This window comes from Tachysurus fulvidraco, chromosome 13 (assembly GCF_022655615.1).
Source record: "Tachysurus fulvidraco isolate hzauxx_2018 chromosome 13, HZAU_PFXX_2.0, whole genome shotgun sequence".
Classification (NCBI taxonomy): Eukaryota; Metazoa; Chordata; class Actinopteri; order Siluriformes; family Bagridae; genus Tachysurus; species Tachysurus fulvidraco.
Window position 1 is genome coordinate 16,435,048 of NC_062530.1, and position 16,654 is coordinate 16,451,701.

Here is a 16,654-nt window from a genome sequence, read left to right on the forward strand (position 1 = left end):
GAGCAGAATGTCAGAAAGCTCTATCACCTCTATGCAATTAGTGGTGTCGAAATTCACACATTTGTGCTTTAATTGGCAGTGATTGCACAGAGCAGGGGTGAGGGCTGTTTAATTGGAGGCTGAGTGATGGTAGTAATGGCTCATTTGTTTGCCTGTGTGTGGTGAGGTACCCCTTCTAATGACCTGTGTGGAAAGAGTGGCATCGGAATAGGGTGAGGGAGGTGTAAGATTAATCACATTACCTTGTTTTGCACAAGCTTAAAGCTTTTCTCAGTTGTCTATTGTGTTTCATCGCCTACACGAGTGCACACGCATAATCTGTGCTCAGACATGCTGTGCATTTCAGCCAACAACCCAAAAGATGATGATGACATTTCTGTTGACTTTGTTTCAAAGTTAGTAAGGAAACTTGAACACACATCCTTCTCAAGGACAATGTAATGGTGGACCACAGGAAGAACTGAGAATGTATATTTAATAGCGTGGTTATGGTAGATGGAGCAAATATGTCACGGCTCTGAAAAGTGCAGCCAGGGGCACATCACCTCCATCTGAGGGGCCATGACTTGCTCCTGCATTTCACACTTCACACTTCCATGCTTACAACTTTTTACAATTTTTTTCTTAGTTCATCGATACAATAGAAGTCGATTAATAATTATGCTGACCTTGACCAAGTTTGAACAGGTACATTCTGGTTTGCATAATGAGTTTGTTTTGTGGAATTTACATTATGCTCGTAAAAAAAATTGCCTGCATGAAACACAATATGTAACAATGAGTATATAGCATACATGGGGTACATGTGTCTAAACCAAGCCAAATCGATATATTAGCTTAAATAAACTGCAAAGTAAATAGTCTTTTCAATCTATCTAACCAGTTTAGCCTTAAGGCACATTAATTTTCAATCATCCATAGAAAATGTGGGGTCTCTGACAGACAGCCACCATCTTGGGCTTGGCATGGTAGGCAATGCTCTTTACTTCATCACTTGCTTGTCTTTCTCGTATGTCACCTACCCTAAAAAAAAGCCACTGTGCTGGCATCTTCTTACATCCTTGGACAATGACACAGAATAAATGAAGACACAGAACAGTCTTGGAGGTCTTGATCTAGATGGCTGAGGTGTGAAACCACTGGGCTGTAAAATTGCTCTGGCAGCCATGCTGTTGTTTCAGCATTTCATGGAAAGTTGCCCTGCCTGCTTCCCTGCATCTTTCTTGTTCATCTTTTCCTCCTCCCATCATCCTTTCGTCACTCTCTCTTCCTTTAACTTTTCCACCCATCTCCTCAGGTCAGATTTTACCCCATTGTGGTTGTGCTGACCTAAGACATAGCCAGAAGGTTTGCTTGAATTGGACATTAAAAAGCAATAAGTGACCATCTTGTTTTGTATGCACCACCATCTGGCACCACAGAGGGAACCAGAGAAACCTAATGTTCTCTAGTGTACAAACCAGCTTGGAGGTGTCCTATACACCAATATAGCACAACTGACAACCACCAGAACAATTCTTAGTTCTAATTATCCACACTGTATGCACTAAACATGTGTTACCCTCTATAATGCAAATAGTCGCGGTATGTGGCAAGAGTGCCTGGAGGAAGAAAAGTGACTGCTGTGTAACCAGGGCATTGGAAGGTCAGATCCTGGGCTGCGAGCAGATTTGTTAATGATGACAATGAGCAGGGGTGTTCACAGTTGGGAAAGTTTATCATGAACATTCAAATTTTATAGACTCAGGCAGAGGCACACGTATGAATGTAAAATTCTCATGGACCTCTTGGAAACCTTACTCGTTTTATTTTGTTTAATTAATCATATTTCCATTTTATTATGTCTAAAATACTTCTTACTGAGTTCACTGAAAAGAATGACACTGAGTTCATCTGTAAAGCTTTTGTCTCTGTCTTGAAATAAATCCAATTAAGGATGACACGGTCCATTTGACACAACTGAGGAGTGCACAATATTTAAATAGAGAACTAACAAGCACAACATTGCCAATGAACAATTGCTTAAATCTCCTACTACAGTTATTCTATTAATATAATTTTATTAGTTTCACACCATTCTTAAGAAATTGCCAGTATTTTTTTTAATTACAAAGCTGCATTTACATGGATGTTTCATTCTAGTGGATGACAAGCTTCAATAGGATTCCTGTCTTTTACATTACTGTTGTTTTCACACTTCCAGGCTTGAGGCAATTTGAGCCCAGAACTTTGGTAAGATTGGTGATGTCTGAAAACTGTTTTTGATCGTAGGAGTGTGGTCTAAGGAACCAATCCTGTTAAAGTAAAGTTTCTTCTTGTTTCTACTTTTATGATGCTATGAGAAGGGTTATTATGATTATTTATATATCAAACCAGACTTGGAGCACTGTAATTATCTCAACTTTGTGGTGCAAGTGCTCCCACTGAGAGCACTGTGAAACAGCATCTCCTGCTGTACAAAAAAGTACAGCAGAGAGTGCCTTGCTTTAAGGTATGCCTGCACAATGACATGTAATGCATCTAAAAATGATCCTTTGCTCCTTGTCTGTAAGTACCTAAGCTAACTAATAAAAACCATTCACATGATGAGCCTAGTATTTTAGAAACCTGCAGGCACAAAAGTGATGTTTGCAATTGCACAACCAATCCATGATTCAGAAGAAATTCTTCAGTGTGAACACAAACATGTGATTATGAGATCTCCCTAAACGAGCCCCGAACCAATCCTGAGTGTGGTCTTAAGTATTCAAGTGTGAAATAATACAGTAAATAATTAATGTAGATGTTGTTTTGTACCTAATACTACTTGTTATCATAATGCAAGATGGGACAGTTACACATCTTTATTTATCCCAGAGATGTTGGCTGTGGATAAGGCAAGCTATTGCAATGAAAGATACAGTTGACTTTAGTAGGTCCTTCCTGGGCCTGAGCTTGGCAGCGGCACTTGGGCGGGTGCATTCACTTGATTTATTAGGGTTGCCATGAACAGTGCTTGCCACATGAATAAACCATGTGCCCAGAATTAAACTCCTGTTAAATGACCTAGAGCATTTGTCAGGTGTTCCCACCACTTATTACCAGCACATGCCTACGTAGCCCCACATGGACCATCCAAAACCAAGTGCCGCTGATCATAGAGTGCTGATTCTGTTTTTTTACTCTGAGGTGTTTGAGCTTTGCTTATTCAAAAGCACTTTAATGACATCTTTGCACATTCCACTGATCCTATTGGATGTCTTATTAAACGCTTCATATATATCCATATATATTGTGCCTAGTGCAACATAAACCATAGGAGATAAAGAGCTATGCTCACTAGGATCACCTGTGATAAAGATACCTTTCAGCCTCCAGAAGTGATTGAGAACTCAGATTTTAGAAACCCCTAACAAGATCTGCGTGGATCATTAAAGTCAGTGTGTGTTTCCGATAGTAACCTTAAGGTTGTATTGTGTTGATATATTTTGCAATCCTTAACACCGAGCCACAAACACACATTTTCCTCATAGAAACCTTTTATGCCAGTTGCTAGAAAATAAAACAGAAAGGTGAGTACAGAATTGCAGACTCTGTGAAGCAAATATGTAACGTACTGTATGTGACCTTTAGGGATAAATATTTGGAGTAGCAATTCTAATTATATGAAGGCTGCTGGTTCCCCTTTATCTAAACTATATGCAATTTAACAATATTGTTTGTAATGGTGTAATGATACAGAAAAGTTTTAATTTGATACAATACAATAGAGTACAGTGGTTTCTTCATATTTGTTTACACAATTTTGTCACAGCTGCAAAGGTACTATCCCTATGAGTATGCTAGAGTATTAGAGCGTGAAAAAGATCATTCTTAGGAGACAGTATGATTGAGAAAGAAAGTATGATTGATTAGGTTCAAATATCACACAATATAATTTAGTGTTATGTATAGCCTGCTTTATTATGCAGTAGGTTATTTACAAACCTAACTGATTTATATTTAGACATACTGTACTGAATCAAGAGTCCCATGTTCCTAATGGTTTGTATTAGGAACAGTTTAATTCTAAAGGAGATTTAATTTTGTTAGGTCATGATCATAGTACCTTTGTTTATTGGTTAATAAGATCTGAAAAAATTGACTTGGATAACTGTATTTTCCCCCCTATGTCAGATCATGACCTGGCTAAAACCCAGCTAGAGCATGAAATTCATGTATTATATGGTCTTACTGGACCATAATCTGTTAGTTCTTAGTTACAGCTATTTTAATAGTTAATACAAATCATCCCATTTATTTAAAAACAGAGGGTTGAGGCTAGGAGATTATAGATGCATAAATGATGTGTTTCTGTCTAAGGATAAATTAAATATTACGTATAGCTTGTTGAGGTGGAAGGAATAGATGATCATTCAGGAAGGACTGCAGATGCAGTGGGCTCAAAGAATTGTCTTGCTAATTGCAGTGAGCTCTAATAAGTCACACGTTGAAGACATGTTTTGAATCATATTTAATGTCAGACCAGAGGATATAAAGTTTTGGTCTTAAGTCGCTTAACTAATTCCCTAGAAAGGCAAGGACCATTTTACACAGTCCAATCCCACTGGACTGCTGAATGTTCCACAATGTTTACATAAAGGACAATCGTTTTACTGCTGCCTGCATTCTAGGAGTAGGACATCATCGCATATGTTCCTAATCTATTATTCAGCCGGTGTGTCCCCTATGCAGCACAATGAATGTAGCCAAATATGTTTCATTTTAGTTTTTTTTCCACAACTTTTTTGTCAAATTAAATCTTTTGTATTTTGCCACTCAGTGATAAGCGAAGTTATGTCAAAGGAAAACGTTCGTGCCAGGCAGACTGAAGACAAAAACACAGCCAAGTCTCCAGCACAATCAGCTGGATATTGATCTGAAGCCTGGGTTATTATTCCGTGTTTACAGACTGAAGGATGGCTCCATTTCAGTGCAGAAGCTGAAATCGTTGTTTTTCTACCATTGCTCATCGATATCCACTAAAATACATACAGCATGTCAGAATGTGTGGAAGAGGGGATAGTAATGCAGTTTGGCATCTTACGTTCTTCGTGTAAAAAATATTAAAAGTTTTTTTTAAATAGAAGAAACAAGTCCTTGATTTTATTCTCTTCCGTTTCTTTCCCAATTTTGCATACATCAAGTAATGATTATCTTTGTTGCCTCACAGCTCCAGGATCCTATTTCGTACATATCCCATGGGCTTGTTTTGGGTTTTTTTATGACCTCCCAATAAAGATTGGCTATGCTAAATTTCCCTTAGGTATGAATAGGTGTGTGAGCATTGTGACCAGCAAGGGTGTATTCCTGCCTTGTGACCAATTTCTGGATCAATAATGACCCTGAACGTTATGACGTTGTTACAAAAGATAAATGAAAGAATAATCTCAAAATAAATTCAATACGTAGTGTGTACATTACAATATTCCTAATTGTGTGTTTGTATTATTTCATCCTAGAAATCCAGCATAGAAAATTGTATTTGCAACATTATTTTACTCATATTCATGAATTCTCAGCTAACTCCAGTGGAGGTTGCAGTGTCTGTTGATTCATAGCCCTTAAGCACTGAGCCAACCACTAAAGGTTATGCAGACATAACTTTTATTATTTTACATTCTGTTAATATGATCTTTTACTTTTTAGAATCTTTCTCACACTTTTCATAAGCCTTCATGTGAAGATTTTCTGTTGACACATAAGTGATCTGTATAATTTGAAAGCAGTAGTCAGCAAATAAAGCTTAGTGAATTCTGATTTTGCTAATTCTTTTATGTGGCCCATTAAAGTTGACAGTACATTAAATGCACTATCATTTAAGCTTTTATAGCAAAGCACCTAGTCTAGCAGAACCTCACGGCCTGTAAAATATGAAAGAAAAGTTTTTTTAACCTCTTGTTTTGTAATTGATTTTTTTTTTTCATATTTACAGAGAAATGTTGTATCTTTTAGCCACTGTGTGTGAGAAGGTTGGCTAGAGGACGTCCACTGTAGGAGAAGGCAACGCTTAGTGAATTCCTCTTCATCTCTAGGGTTAGATCCATATCTGCAGTTATTTCTATTAGTTTTCTAGGAAACCATGGGGCACAATAACTTTTAGCTTCTCTATATAGCTATTAGAATGATCTGTGCTTTAACTTAATTTAGAAATTGGATTCAATTACACTGATCTTCTGAAAACAAACAGATGAACATTCACAGTTATTAATACAACCTTACTATAAATACACACAGTTTACAAAAAAAAAAAAAACACCAGTCACAGCATACATTCATTTCAGATAAATATGAATAAAAGACAAAGTAAGCTGGACTTCTAGCACTAATTCAGACTATTATAAGATTTCTTAGCTTTTTATAGAGTAACAAATAAAGTAAACCCCATTCTTGCTGATTCTGGTATCTCATAATTCAATAGTGTGTGTAATAACTGTATATAATGTCCCCCAAAGCGAAAGTCTCAATACCGATTTGAGCTGTCTATAAATCCATCATCATCGCAAGCCGAATTCCTACAACTTCAACTGGGCTCGTCTGCATGTGAAGGAGCATACTGTTAAATTATGTATTCCTGTGAGAGGAAAGGAGGCCAGTGTCCTTTTGTTTGCAGCTACATATTTATCACCATGCCAGAGAAAGAGAGAGAGAGAGAGAGAGAGAGAGAGAACCCCAAAAGCTGACCTCTCAAATACTAATAGATCAAGCCATGTAATAAAGCCAAGGAACACTGGTCCTTTACTTAGATGAGCATTACCACCACAGCAGCACTTGCAATTGTGTCATTAATACACACCAATAACTTGTTCACATACCCTATTGTTGAGGAGCCTGTTTAGGTGCCTGCTATGAAGATGAGCAGTGATAACACTACAGTCTCTTATGATAATGTAGGCTATCACCCCAGTGTGTCTTCATGATAAGAGTAAGCCCGGCACATCATCTTCTTCATGCAGAGACACTGTGTAGATTTTATATGAGGGATTTAGCAGCTGTTACATTCAGTCCCTCTGCTTCTCTCACAGATTCTCCACTTCAGTGTGTACCTCTTACATTTATTTGTTCTCTCGATTATTCCCTTTGGGCATTCCAAGCCCCATCTTTCTCAATCAAAAGTTGTTTACCCACTGTTTATCTCTCTCTGTCGCTCTATCTATCCTTCTGCAACTTTTTTCACACTCTCTCTTTCTGTCCATTCCCAGGTGCATTCCTTCAGTAGTGTAATCTGGTCTGAAGTAGTGGGTATACTGTGAGACGCTGCCCCAGCCCCAAGCACAATCGTGTATATATCCACAGCTACCAGGTAAGTAGCTTTCGGGTGTAATGGGCATATTTGTGTTGCCAGGACACCTGGTGAAAAAAATGCTGTATGTGGCCTATAAGAATAGACAATTAAAAACATAAATACCTAAACTAATTTATTAATCATGCATACAATTAATTATAAAATGAATTATAAGCACAAACCAAATTTGAAGTAAAACAAATCCTAAATGAATTTCCATAATGCTTTCAGCAATGTCACTGGATTTCACAATGTGCGAATAATTCACCTGAAGAAAATCAAATGGGGTCATTAATTAGCATTAACTACCTTGTTTCCTTCATGTAAAAGGAACGTATTCAAAACTCTATACTGATGAATCATCAAAAAGTATTCTCGCTTCATTATCTATTAATATTTATTAGAGCTGTTACAACCTACGGGGTTAGTTAAAATAGCCATGAATGTCTCTCACTGCTATGTGGTAAAGAGAACTTCTGTGGACATTGTAAGAATATACAGGATTTTAAAGGGGTGGTTTTTTTAAGCATTTCCTTGCCTTGACTCTTCAGTCCAGCTGGACATTGAGTATGTCTTTGTCTCTCTCTCTCTTTTTTTAATTGTCAAATATAAATGTCTCTTGGATATTATGAATTTTTTTGTTAGTAAATGTAAGTACATTTTCACAGTCAGTGTATTCTGCCTCTATGTATTCCCTCTGCTGTGAAAGTTCTGTTGTCATGTCTGCTTTAGTCTGTACAGGATCTGTATCTCTGTTGACAGAGGTGTCTCTCCCAGGTCCTCTTCTTATTCTTTTGTTTGTTGTTTTTTAACTCAGACATAACACTTCAATTCAGTTTCCATTATGGTCTTTTTATTCTTCAAGAATAAAACCCTTATAAGAAACTTTTAAAGAAACCTTTTAAAACCCTTTAAACCCTTTTAAATCCTTAGAGAATAGTATAGTACATTACATTTTTATAAACTCACTTGGAATTTGGGTGCTTAGAACGGAACTGCAAACATTTTCAAGCATTTTGATCACAAAATCTAGTAATCTGTAATACACAGGCTTCATCAAACTGAAAATTGATTGTGAATGTTTGGTCATGTCTCAATGTCTCATGCAGTGTTTGGCCTACTGTGACTGTATTCAGGAGGCATATTTGACATTTCTTGCTAGCACAAACTTAGCTACTGCTTACATAATATTGTGGAGTTTATATTATCTAAAGATTACCAGCAGTATCTGACCAAGGCCATGGGAGTCACCTGGGGAAACATATTGCCCCATTAGCATTTCAGTGTAATAGAGTTGCAGCAATTCTCTGCTGAGTCAGAGCAAAAAAAAAAAAAAGCCCAGTGAATTTCGAGCACAGAGCTGAGGGTGTGTGCATGAATGAGTCATCAAAGAGCAGAAGGTAGCACTACTCTAACCTCTACGTACCTCATTAGATGAACTGGTGCTCCTGGGAGGTTAAGCCAATTGATTTTATTTGACTCATTTATGAATAAAATGCACATACCTGTCTAAGTGTGAGATGGCCCATGTTATCACATACAAATCTGTACCACATAAGCACCATTTAAGGTGATCTTGTAAGACAGATCTAGTAAGAGTTGCAGCAAAATAAATGGCCAACAGGGCCATGTTGAAAATTCAAACAAAAAAACAACAACAACCTATAATGCTTTGTTTACAATAATCTGATATCGATTTACTCACAGCCCTTGGCTTCAGACTGTCAAAACTACCTTCAATATCTACCTCTCACATATGCCATGGGATCTCATTAGTTCTGTCATAAGCGCGTGCCACTGTCACAACAGCACAGTAGAACATCTGTATGTAGTTTGTCAGGTTAAGCCTATTGTATAGAGGTAAAGCCATCATGTCTGTCACTGTCATCCCTACCCATCATATTCCCAGGCTCCTCAACTGTCAGCGTTCTAATAAAATATAGTGAGAACTTAAATGAATACTCTCTTTACGTTCAACCACACATGCTCCTTTGTCAGGGGATTTCAGGCCACATGAGTGAAAAAAGCTTCTAAAATATTGAAGCTAGGGCTTATTTTGAGTGTAAATCATATCGCAGTATTCAGAAACAAAAATGTCTACTACTGTTCTTTTACATAAGGAACTATATTTGAAGGTATGAAAATACGGTATTAAATTGTTGGTACGCATTATTTTATTGTTATTTTAGTTTTATTTCAGCTGTTCAGTTGGGCATATTTCATAGATCTGTCTTGTCAAATATAATATGATGAATACCAGAGGGTAGATAGATCCAAGACTATACATAGAACAAAACTTTTCATGACCTTTCCAGGAATGTAGCACTGATTATATTAGAGCAATTTGAAATAAAAAAACTAACTATTTTACTTTCTTTCTTTTTTTTTGTGTGTGTGTCTCAGGAGTGGCCATGGGGCCTAGGCAGGCCTCATTTCTAGTTCAGCCTGTGCTGGCTGTATCGGTGCTCATTATTAGTGTGTGCTGTCTAAACCCGGATGACCCCAACGTCTGCAGCCATTGGGAGAGGTGAGAAAGTGCTCTCTCTTGTTGTCTGTCTCTCTCCCCTCAGCCTGTAGCATCATGTTTCATTTAATACAGTGACTTTTTATTTAGTACCAGTACAGTGAATACTGCAAACATTAGACTGCAGCATTATAGTGTAGTGGTGTGTCTTGATAAACTTATTTAGGTCATAAACAATCAAGGAATGGTTAAAGCTGCCTCCAAAGTGTGGACTTTAATGAGAAATGTTGGCCTAGAATGTAGGGATTAGTAATTGATTCTAGTGTTCATTTACACAGTACAGGTAAAGGGCACTTATATTAGAATCTCCAGGTCTCTGGCATATTCAAGCATGCTGAGATGAGAATTACTGCAGAAAAACTGCTTCCGCTGCTGGAAATGTTCTTTGTACTACAAAAGCACCTTTCACTGAATGTGAAATAATGGTTTGTTGGAACGGTTTGTTATTCAGTCCATACCCTCATTATAACTTTTATTACATGTTCAGAAATGCTGAAACATTTGGTAAAATAAAATCTCTAATTTATGTTATAAACATAAATGTAAAGGTTGTTGATCTTTACTAAATTATGTCTATTTAAAGTCCTATGAACAGGAACATGCTTGGGTTTTATGAGCTCAAGTTGGAGCACTGCACAGTTTATTAGTATTCAAACCTTGGGTCACAGAAAAAAAGAGACTACATTCAGTTTCCGGTTGCATTACCTAAGATTCAGAATTAAGTGAGAGGTTTCATTCTGCAGGCAGTCATGTCATATGTACACTTGTAGCTCCAGTGTATTCTATGCAAAATTTTAGCACACAGGCAAAGCAAACAACCAACGAAGACTTTCTCACCTTTTTATAAACCTTTATGTGCTACAGAGCACTAACTCTGCACCATAGTCATGCGTCTCTTAGGGTTACAACTAATAATTATTTGAGGTTTTTAAAAAAGTATTTTTTTCTGAACGCTCAATCGTCTTGTTTAAACAGTGATCTTGTTTACAGCAGTGTGCATTTTAAGTCTCTGCAAACTACCTTATTTCTACCGTCATTCAGAAATGGAAGGACATCTAAAACTACATATTGAACGGTGTAAAATAGGTAGAAGAATCATTCTAACAAACGGCTGTCCTGTTGTATAGTTTTGCTACTTTAATGTTTCTTATTTATTTTCAGTATAGAATTGTGTTTGAGTGCCTAACGCTGCTTGCATATTCGAAGTTGGCAAGCATCACACAGCTTCTTAGAGTTTTAGATATCCTTCTGTTCCTGATTGTATTGACATTTTGAGACAGTTGACAGGATGTGAAGGACAGTGTTTGAGGAGTGTTGATTTGGCAAAACTTGCCGGCCTATAGAGATCAGTTACAATCAGTAAATGCTCAGGACAGTATTGATCTTAAGCTGAGCTACCCCTAGGGAAGGAAATGAGGAATGGGGAAAGAGACAAAGAGGTGTGTGTGTGTGTGTGTGTGTGTGTGTGTGTGTGTGTGTGTGTGTGTGTGTGTGTGTGTGTGTGTGTGTGTGTGTGTGTGTGTGTGTGTGTGTGTGTGTGTGTGTAAGGATACATTTCTAAAAATGTAACAGGCTTCAAATTGATCAATGTATTCTGCCCTAATCAATCTTTGCAAGCATATTCCTGGAATAATTATGAGTTGTGCAAGGGAATGTCAGTTATGAAAAATAAGCCAGAATTATTTTCTTCAAAGTATGGTGGGGGAAAAATGCTCAGATAAATAAGATTACATAGTGGCTTGCTGAAGAGGGTTTTTTGGGGGTGATTCTGGTGTCATATTGTTGGCTGCAATTTAAAGAAAAATAGACAGTAAAGCATTTTTTTTTAATTAAAAAGCATTTGTCATGGACAGCACAGTGGCTCTATCAGTAGTGTTGCTGCCTCACATCACTTGGGTTCCTAAGTCAGGCATGAGCTTGTGTTACTGTCAGTTTGGAGTTTGTCATGGTGTTTCCTGCTCACATCCAGTGTTCTGACTTAACTGCAGTCTTGACTAGGATAAAGCAGTTACTGATTATGAATGATTTAATTATGCATTCTTTGTAGTTCTGAAGTTATGCTTGGAAAAGAGATTTAAATCTAGTTTTTATTTCATCTTGATTTCTGGGAAGAACAATTAAATCAAACAATTATGGAAAATAGAAAGTAAAGTATAAGAAAAGAAAGTATAGTATTGATCTAATCAAAGTGCAGTTTACATGAAGAAATAAATGTTTATTTTACAAATGATCCATGGATTAATCAAATTTCTCTCAGTACCATTTCAAATCATTTGTTGGTTTGTCACCAGGGCTCCTTTAATGTAGTCCGACAGAAAACCCATGAAGGCCAAATTAGTGAAATCAATCAATAGGTATTTGACTCTACTTTTTCTGCCATCCTCTTCCATCAGCTATGCAGTGACTGTGCAGGAGTCTTACGCACATCCTTTCGACCAGATCTACTACACCAGATGCACAGACATCCTCAACTGGTTCAAGTGCACCAGACACAGGTAAGCTCTCAGTCCGACCCTGATACTGTCCCTCTGACCCCACTATCAGTCTTGACAAGCTCCCCAACAAGGGTTGCTAAGTGTACCTCTGTATAATAGCACCGCTCTAATGTAACTGACAGTGATTGCAGCGGTCAAAGCCGAGATGGAAATAGCCTTTTGACTGTCCTCAGATGCTGCATCAGGTTTAATAGCCACATTAAAGACTTTATCGTTGACATTCCCTGATAAAAATGTTGAAGTCAGTGAGTCACAACCCTGCAATATTCATTCTGAAAGGGATGTGTCCTTCACCTGCAGCATTTTAATTACTTTTTAAAATGCATTATATTTAATTCATATTTCTACTTGTAAAAGATGGGCTTTGACCAAACAAAGAGAGGGAATAGAAAGGTAACTAGCTGCTGATTAGCTTTATCTCTAATTATCTCTAACTAGCTTTATCTTGATTTAAAGAAGATGTACTTCACATGTATTTACTTGCCTGTTTCTAAATGCTTCTTTTTCTTTGAATCGTGTGTATGTATAATCACTTCAGGATCAGCTACAAAACAGCATACCGGAGAGGGGTGCGGACCATGTACCGTCGCCGCTCCCAGTGCTGCCCGGGCTACTTTGAGAGTGGAGACTTGTGTGTCCGTAAGTGTCTCTTTCCATTTTTACACACTAATTTCCCATTAAATCAACACCACCCACTTTCTCCATTCTCGCTCACAGTTATGGCAACGATAAAAGTATTCATCTCTTCTGCCTTCTTGAGCGATGTCCTCTAAAGCCTTTAACTTTCCCATTTTGTTCCTCTGGAGGCATGCATCAGGCTCTTAGCCATTACTCAGATGCATTTGTCCAACTCTGCTCTTCCAACCATAATTTGTTCCTTGCGTTATTGTCCCTGCTCATATCCTAGTTTTCAGAACATCAGCATTACAACACTAATACTGACTACATTTTGAAAGTAAGATGCCCTATTTGTGATTTCTGTAAGAATATTATTTAATATTCAAATTCCCATTGTAAGAAACTAATACTCTGTTTAAAATTGTATTCTCATGTTTTGTTCCTTTTCACTATTTAAACATTCTGTGTATTTATCAGACATATTTCTTAAAAGGGTTATATTTAAAACTGTGGTAAAGTAAATTTTATTGAGATTTTCATGCTTTTGCACACATTTGCATTTATGAATGTGTTTGGTCGGCTCTTGGTGCTCCTTTTGCATACAGGCCAGAGTTGTTTTCACCTAATTCACTTTAATCATGAGTGATTGGATCCTATCAGTCAGCCAGGACCTCAGAAGACATGGTTCAGCAGTTGTTTGACAATTCTCCTAGTGAAAGGACCTCACCTAGCACTGTGTCAAGGTGATGGAGTAAATGACAATCTCACTGAGCTCCAGGGAGGGGATAAGAATCAACACACGTAGCATAACAAATAATAGGATTTGATCCATCCACAGCTACTCTACATTATTAACCATGATGGATATCTGTTTAGTATGCACTCAGGATTGCTGTTCGTTTCCCTCCCTTGTTGGACTAACCTGTGATGATTGCAGTGTCATACATCCTCTGCATATTGTAGGTCTTGATGAAAAACACACAGGCACTGTGAATGCCTATTGTCTGTTGTGGTGTAATGCTCTGTCTGCTTGCTGGTGTGTGAAGTAACATGGATTTTTGTGGAATTATTTGCATTGCAATGACTATAAATAGAATTCTTGGACCTAGGCTGAATGTAGCAACCAAGATCAATGTTATAGTGAGTATAATTCTACACTTTCATTACAACATTAAAAGTAATATAGAGCTCAACCCTCAAAATTACTGAAGATTTCTGTGGGTTTGGGAACTTTAGGAACTAAATTTATTGACATAGTCTGTCACTCTGATGATCTTAAAGCATCTATAACATATGAATTCTCAAGTGAAAGGACAAAAGTGCTGAGTGTGTTTATTGGGGATTATCCAGGGATTCTTTTCAATACAGACATAAAAGGTCAAACCAACTTTTGAGGCATGAACCATGCATAGTATTTTATGCATAATCTGAGTGGCACACTCAAGAAAATTGACATGTATAACCCATCTCTGAAGACATGAAGCCCCCCCCCCCATACAAACTGACACAACCTTGTTCTTAAGCACCTAGCTCAGAATAAACCCTGTAAAGTGTAGGATATACATGAAGACTAAGGAAAGCATGAAAGCAAATACCAGTGGCAAAGAGGGCAGCCTGATGTACTAAGCTGTTGGTTTAGCCTCTTTATACTAGTCAGGGTCGTTGAGGATCTGGAGCCAATCCCTCTTACTTTAGGGGCAGTGCGGGAAAATTCACCATGGATGGAATGCCAGTCCATGAAAGGGCACAATCCATACACTGACAGGAATGGGTCATTTAGTGTAAGAACTATACATACCTGCATGTTTTTTGAACAGAGGGAGGAAATGCCTCATAAGTTGCCATAAATGGCTGCCCACTGCCCGGTGTGTGTTCACGGTGTGTGTGTTTGTGTTCACTGCTGTGTGTGTACTTTAAATGGGTTAAATGCAGAGAACAAATTCTGAGTATGGGTCAACTTAGCCGTATGTCACGTCACTTTTTTAAATAGATTTAAAGGCTGGGTCTCTGCTTTTTGGAGAAATGCTTCAGAAAACTGAGTCGGGCCGAAAAATAAACAAAAAACAAAACAAACGTGTAGCCAATGAGCAGAAAGGGGCGGGGCTTGCCAATATGTGGTGGAGAGAGTGTTCAGTGCGCATGTGTGACATTAGCAGTAAGTGGTTTTAACATTGACATGGAGGATAAAAACAAAGAAAGAAAGCGAAAAAAGGCTTACGAAAAGGCAAGAAGTAGGACGTGTTAATATAGGATCAGCTTTCCAGCACTGGAGATAACTGAAGGAGCGGGAAGTTGGCCACATATTCACAGATTGGAGTTTCCCGAGTCAATAACTCCTGAGCTAAACGCTGTTACTACACAAATAACACCTCTTTTCTATCGTAGTGATGTATAGAGGCAGCTACAACCGCGTTTTGCTAGTAACAGCGTTTAGCTCAGGAGTTATTGATTCGGGAATCTCCATTCTGTGAATGTGTGGCCGACTTTACTTAAGACGCTGAGGCACTTTTTTCCTACTCGATAGGTGAGTAACGTTGGTTTTGCTTTGTTTCACAGAACTAATATATGCCGTCCATTGCATGATTATGCTTGTGTGTCATTTTTGCTTGTTTGTTTATCTGCAATCATATTGTTCTTCCCTTCAGCTATGATAAAGACACATTTCTTTCCATTAGATGCCTGGGTTACGTATGCATGTGTGGGCGGAGCTATCAATACAGGGGTGGGACCCATTTGGGTTAGGGGCGTGTTTGTTTTGGTGATTTTATATGTCAACATTGGCTTTCAAAAATCAGAGACCCTACCTTTAATATTAATTATCACAGAATTCACTGCAAATATGGTTTTATAAAACAGAGAACCCTGAGGAAACTGCAGCTGTTTATGACAGGAACATTGTGAGAGCTTTGAAGAGAAACAGAAAAACAACAGTCAGTGACATTACCAACAAACTCCATAGGGCAAGGCTAAGGTACCGCAATCCATTGTTTGAATAAGACTTTAAAAGAAGAAATATAAAGGTCATACCACAAGATGCAAACAATAATGCTTATGAGCTTAATGCTTAACCACAACATGAAATGGTTCTGACATGAATGTCTGTATTATTTCTTATTTATAAGTTTCTTTTTAATCTCTTTGTTAATGCATTTGCTCTTTTTCTCTTTAGTCCTGAGCATATCGAACACTCCATTTCTAAGCATAAATATTGCATATGAATATTAATGTCAAACTCGTTGTGACATTTCATGGCTCCATCAAGTCCTGTTTGGTGTTATTCTTATTCATCACATGTACATCTGACCAAATGAATCATTGAATGAGCTATGGGTGATCATTAACAAGGATCAATGTGATCTAATTCAGTAAAGACCTGATATTCTGTCTCTTACTGCAAAAGCTGTCTGATATCAGTTGAACTTCTCTGTCAGTTCATCAAGGGGTCTTTACAGATTTCCAAGTAGTTGACATCTTACTTGAACATAAATAATGATGTACTAAAAACAACAGAATTATTAAATATCTAAGTAATTAATTTAAGAATTATTTGTATTTAGTTTAGAATTTCAAACTCCACCTTCAAACTGCATCTGGTTCATCATCAGTGCACAAAGGGAATGCATTCTGTACTCTCTTTTTGAGCTCATTTGAATCATCCCATGTTAATTATTGTCCATTTTTTTCCAAGTGAATATCTAGAACAATGAAAAAAAT

General features: G+C 37.6%; 1 protein-coding gene across 4 annotated transcripts in view; it reads left to right on the forward strand.

Moving 5' to 3' along the window:
- The window catches only part of megf11 (multiple EGF-like-domains 11), a 98,911-nt gene that overhangs the window by 19,512 nt on the left and 62,745 nt on the right, over positions 1-16,654 (forward strand). For all 4 annotated transcript variants that reach the window (XM_027161552.2, XM_047822283.1, XM_027161553.2 and 1 more), the window contains exons 2-5: positions 7,221-7,321; positions 9,707-9,830; positions 12,221-12,322; positions 12,861-12,961. In XM_027161552.2, the coding sequence (XP_027017353.1) occupies positions 9,715-9,830; positions 12,221-12,322; positions 12,861-12,961 (319 nt within the window). In that variant the 5' untranslated portion in view covers positions 7,221-7,321; positions 9,707-9,714. The remainder of the gene's footprint in view (positions 1-7,220; positions 7,322-9,706; positions 9,831-12,220; positions 12,323-12,860; positions 12,962-16,654) is intronic.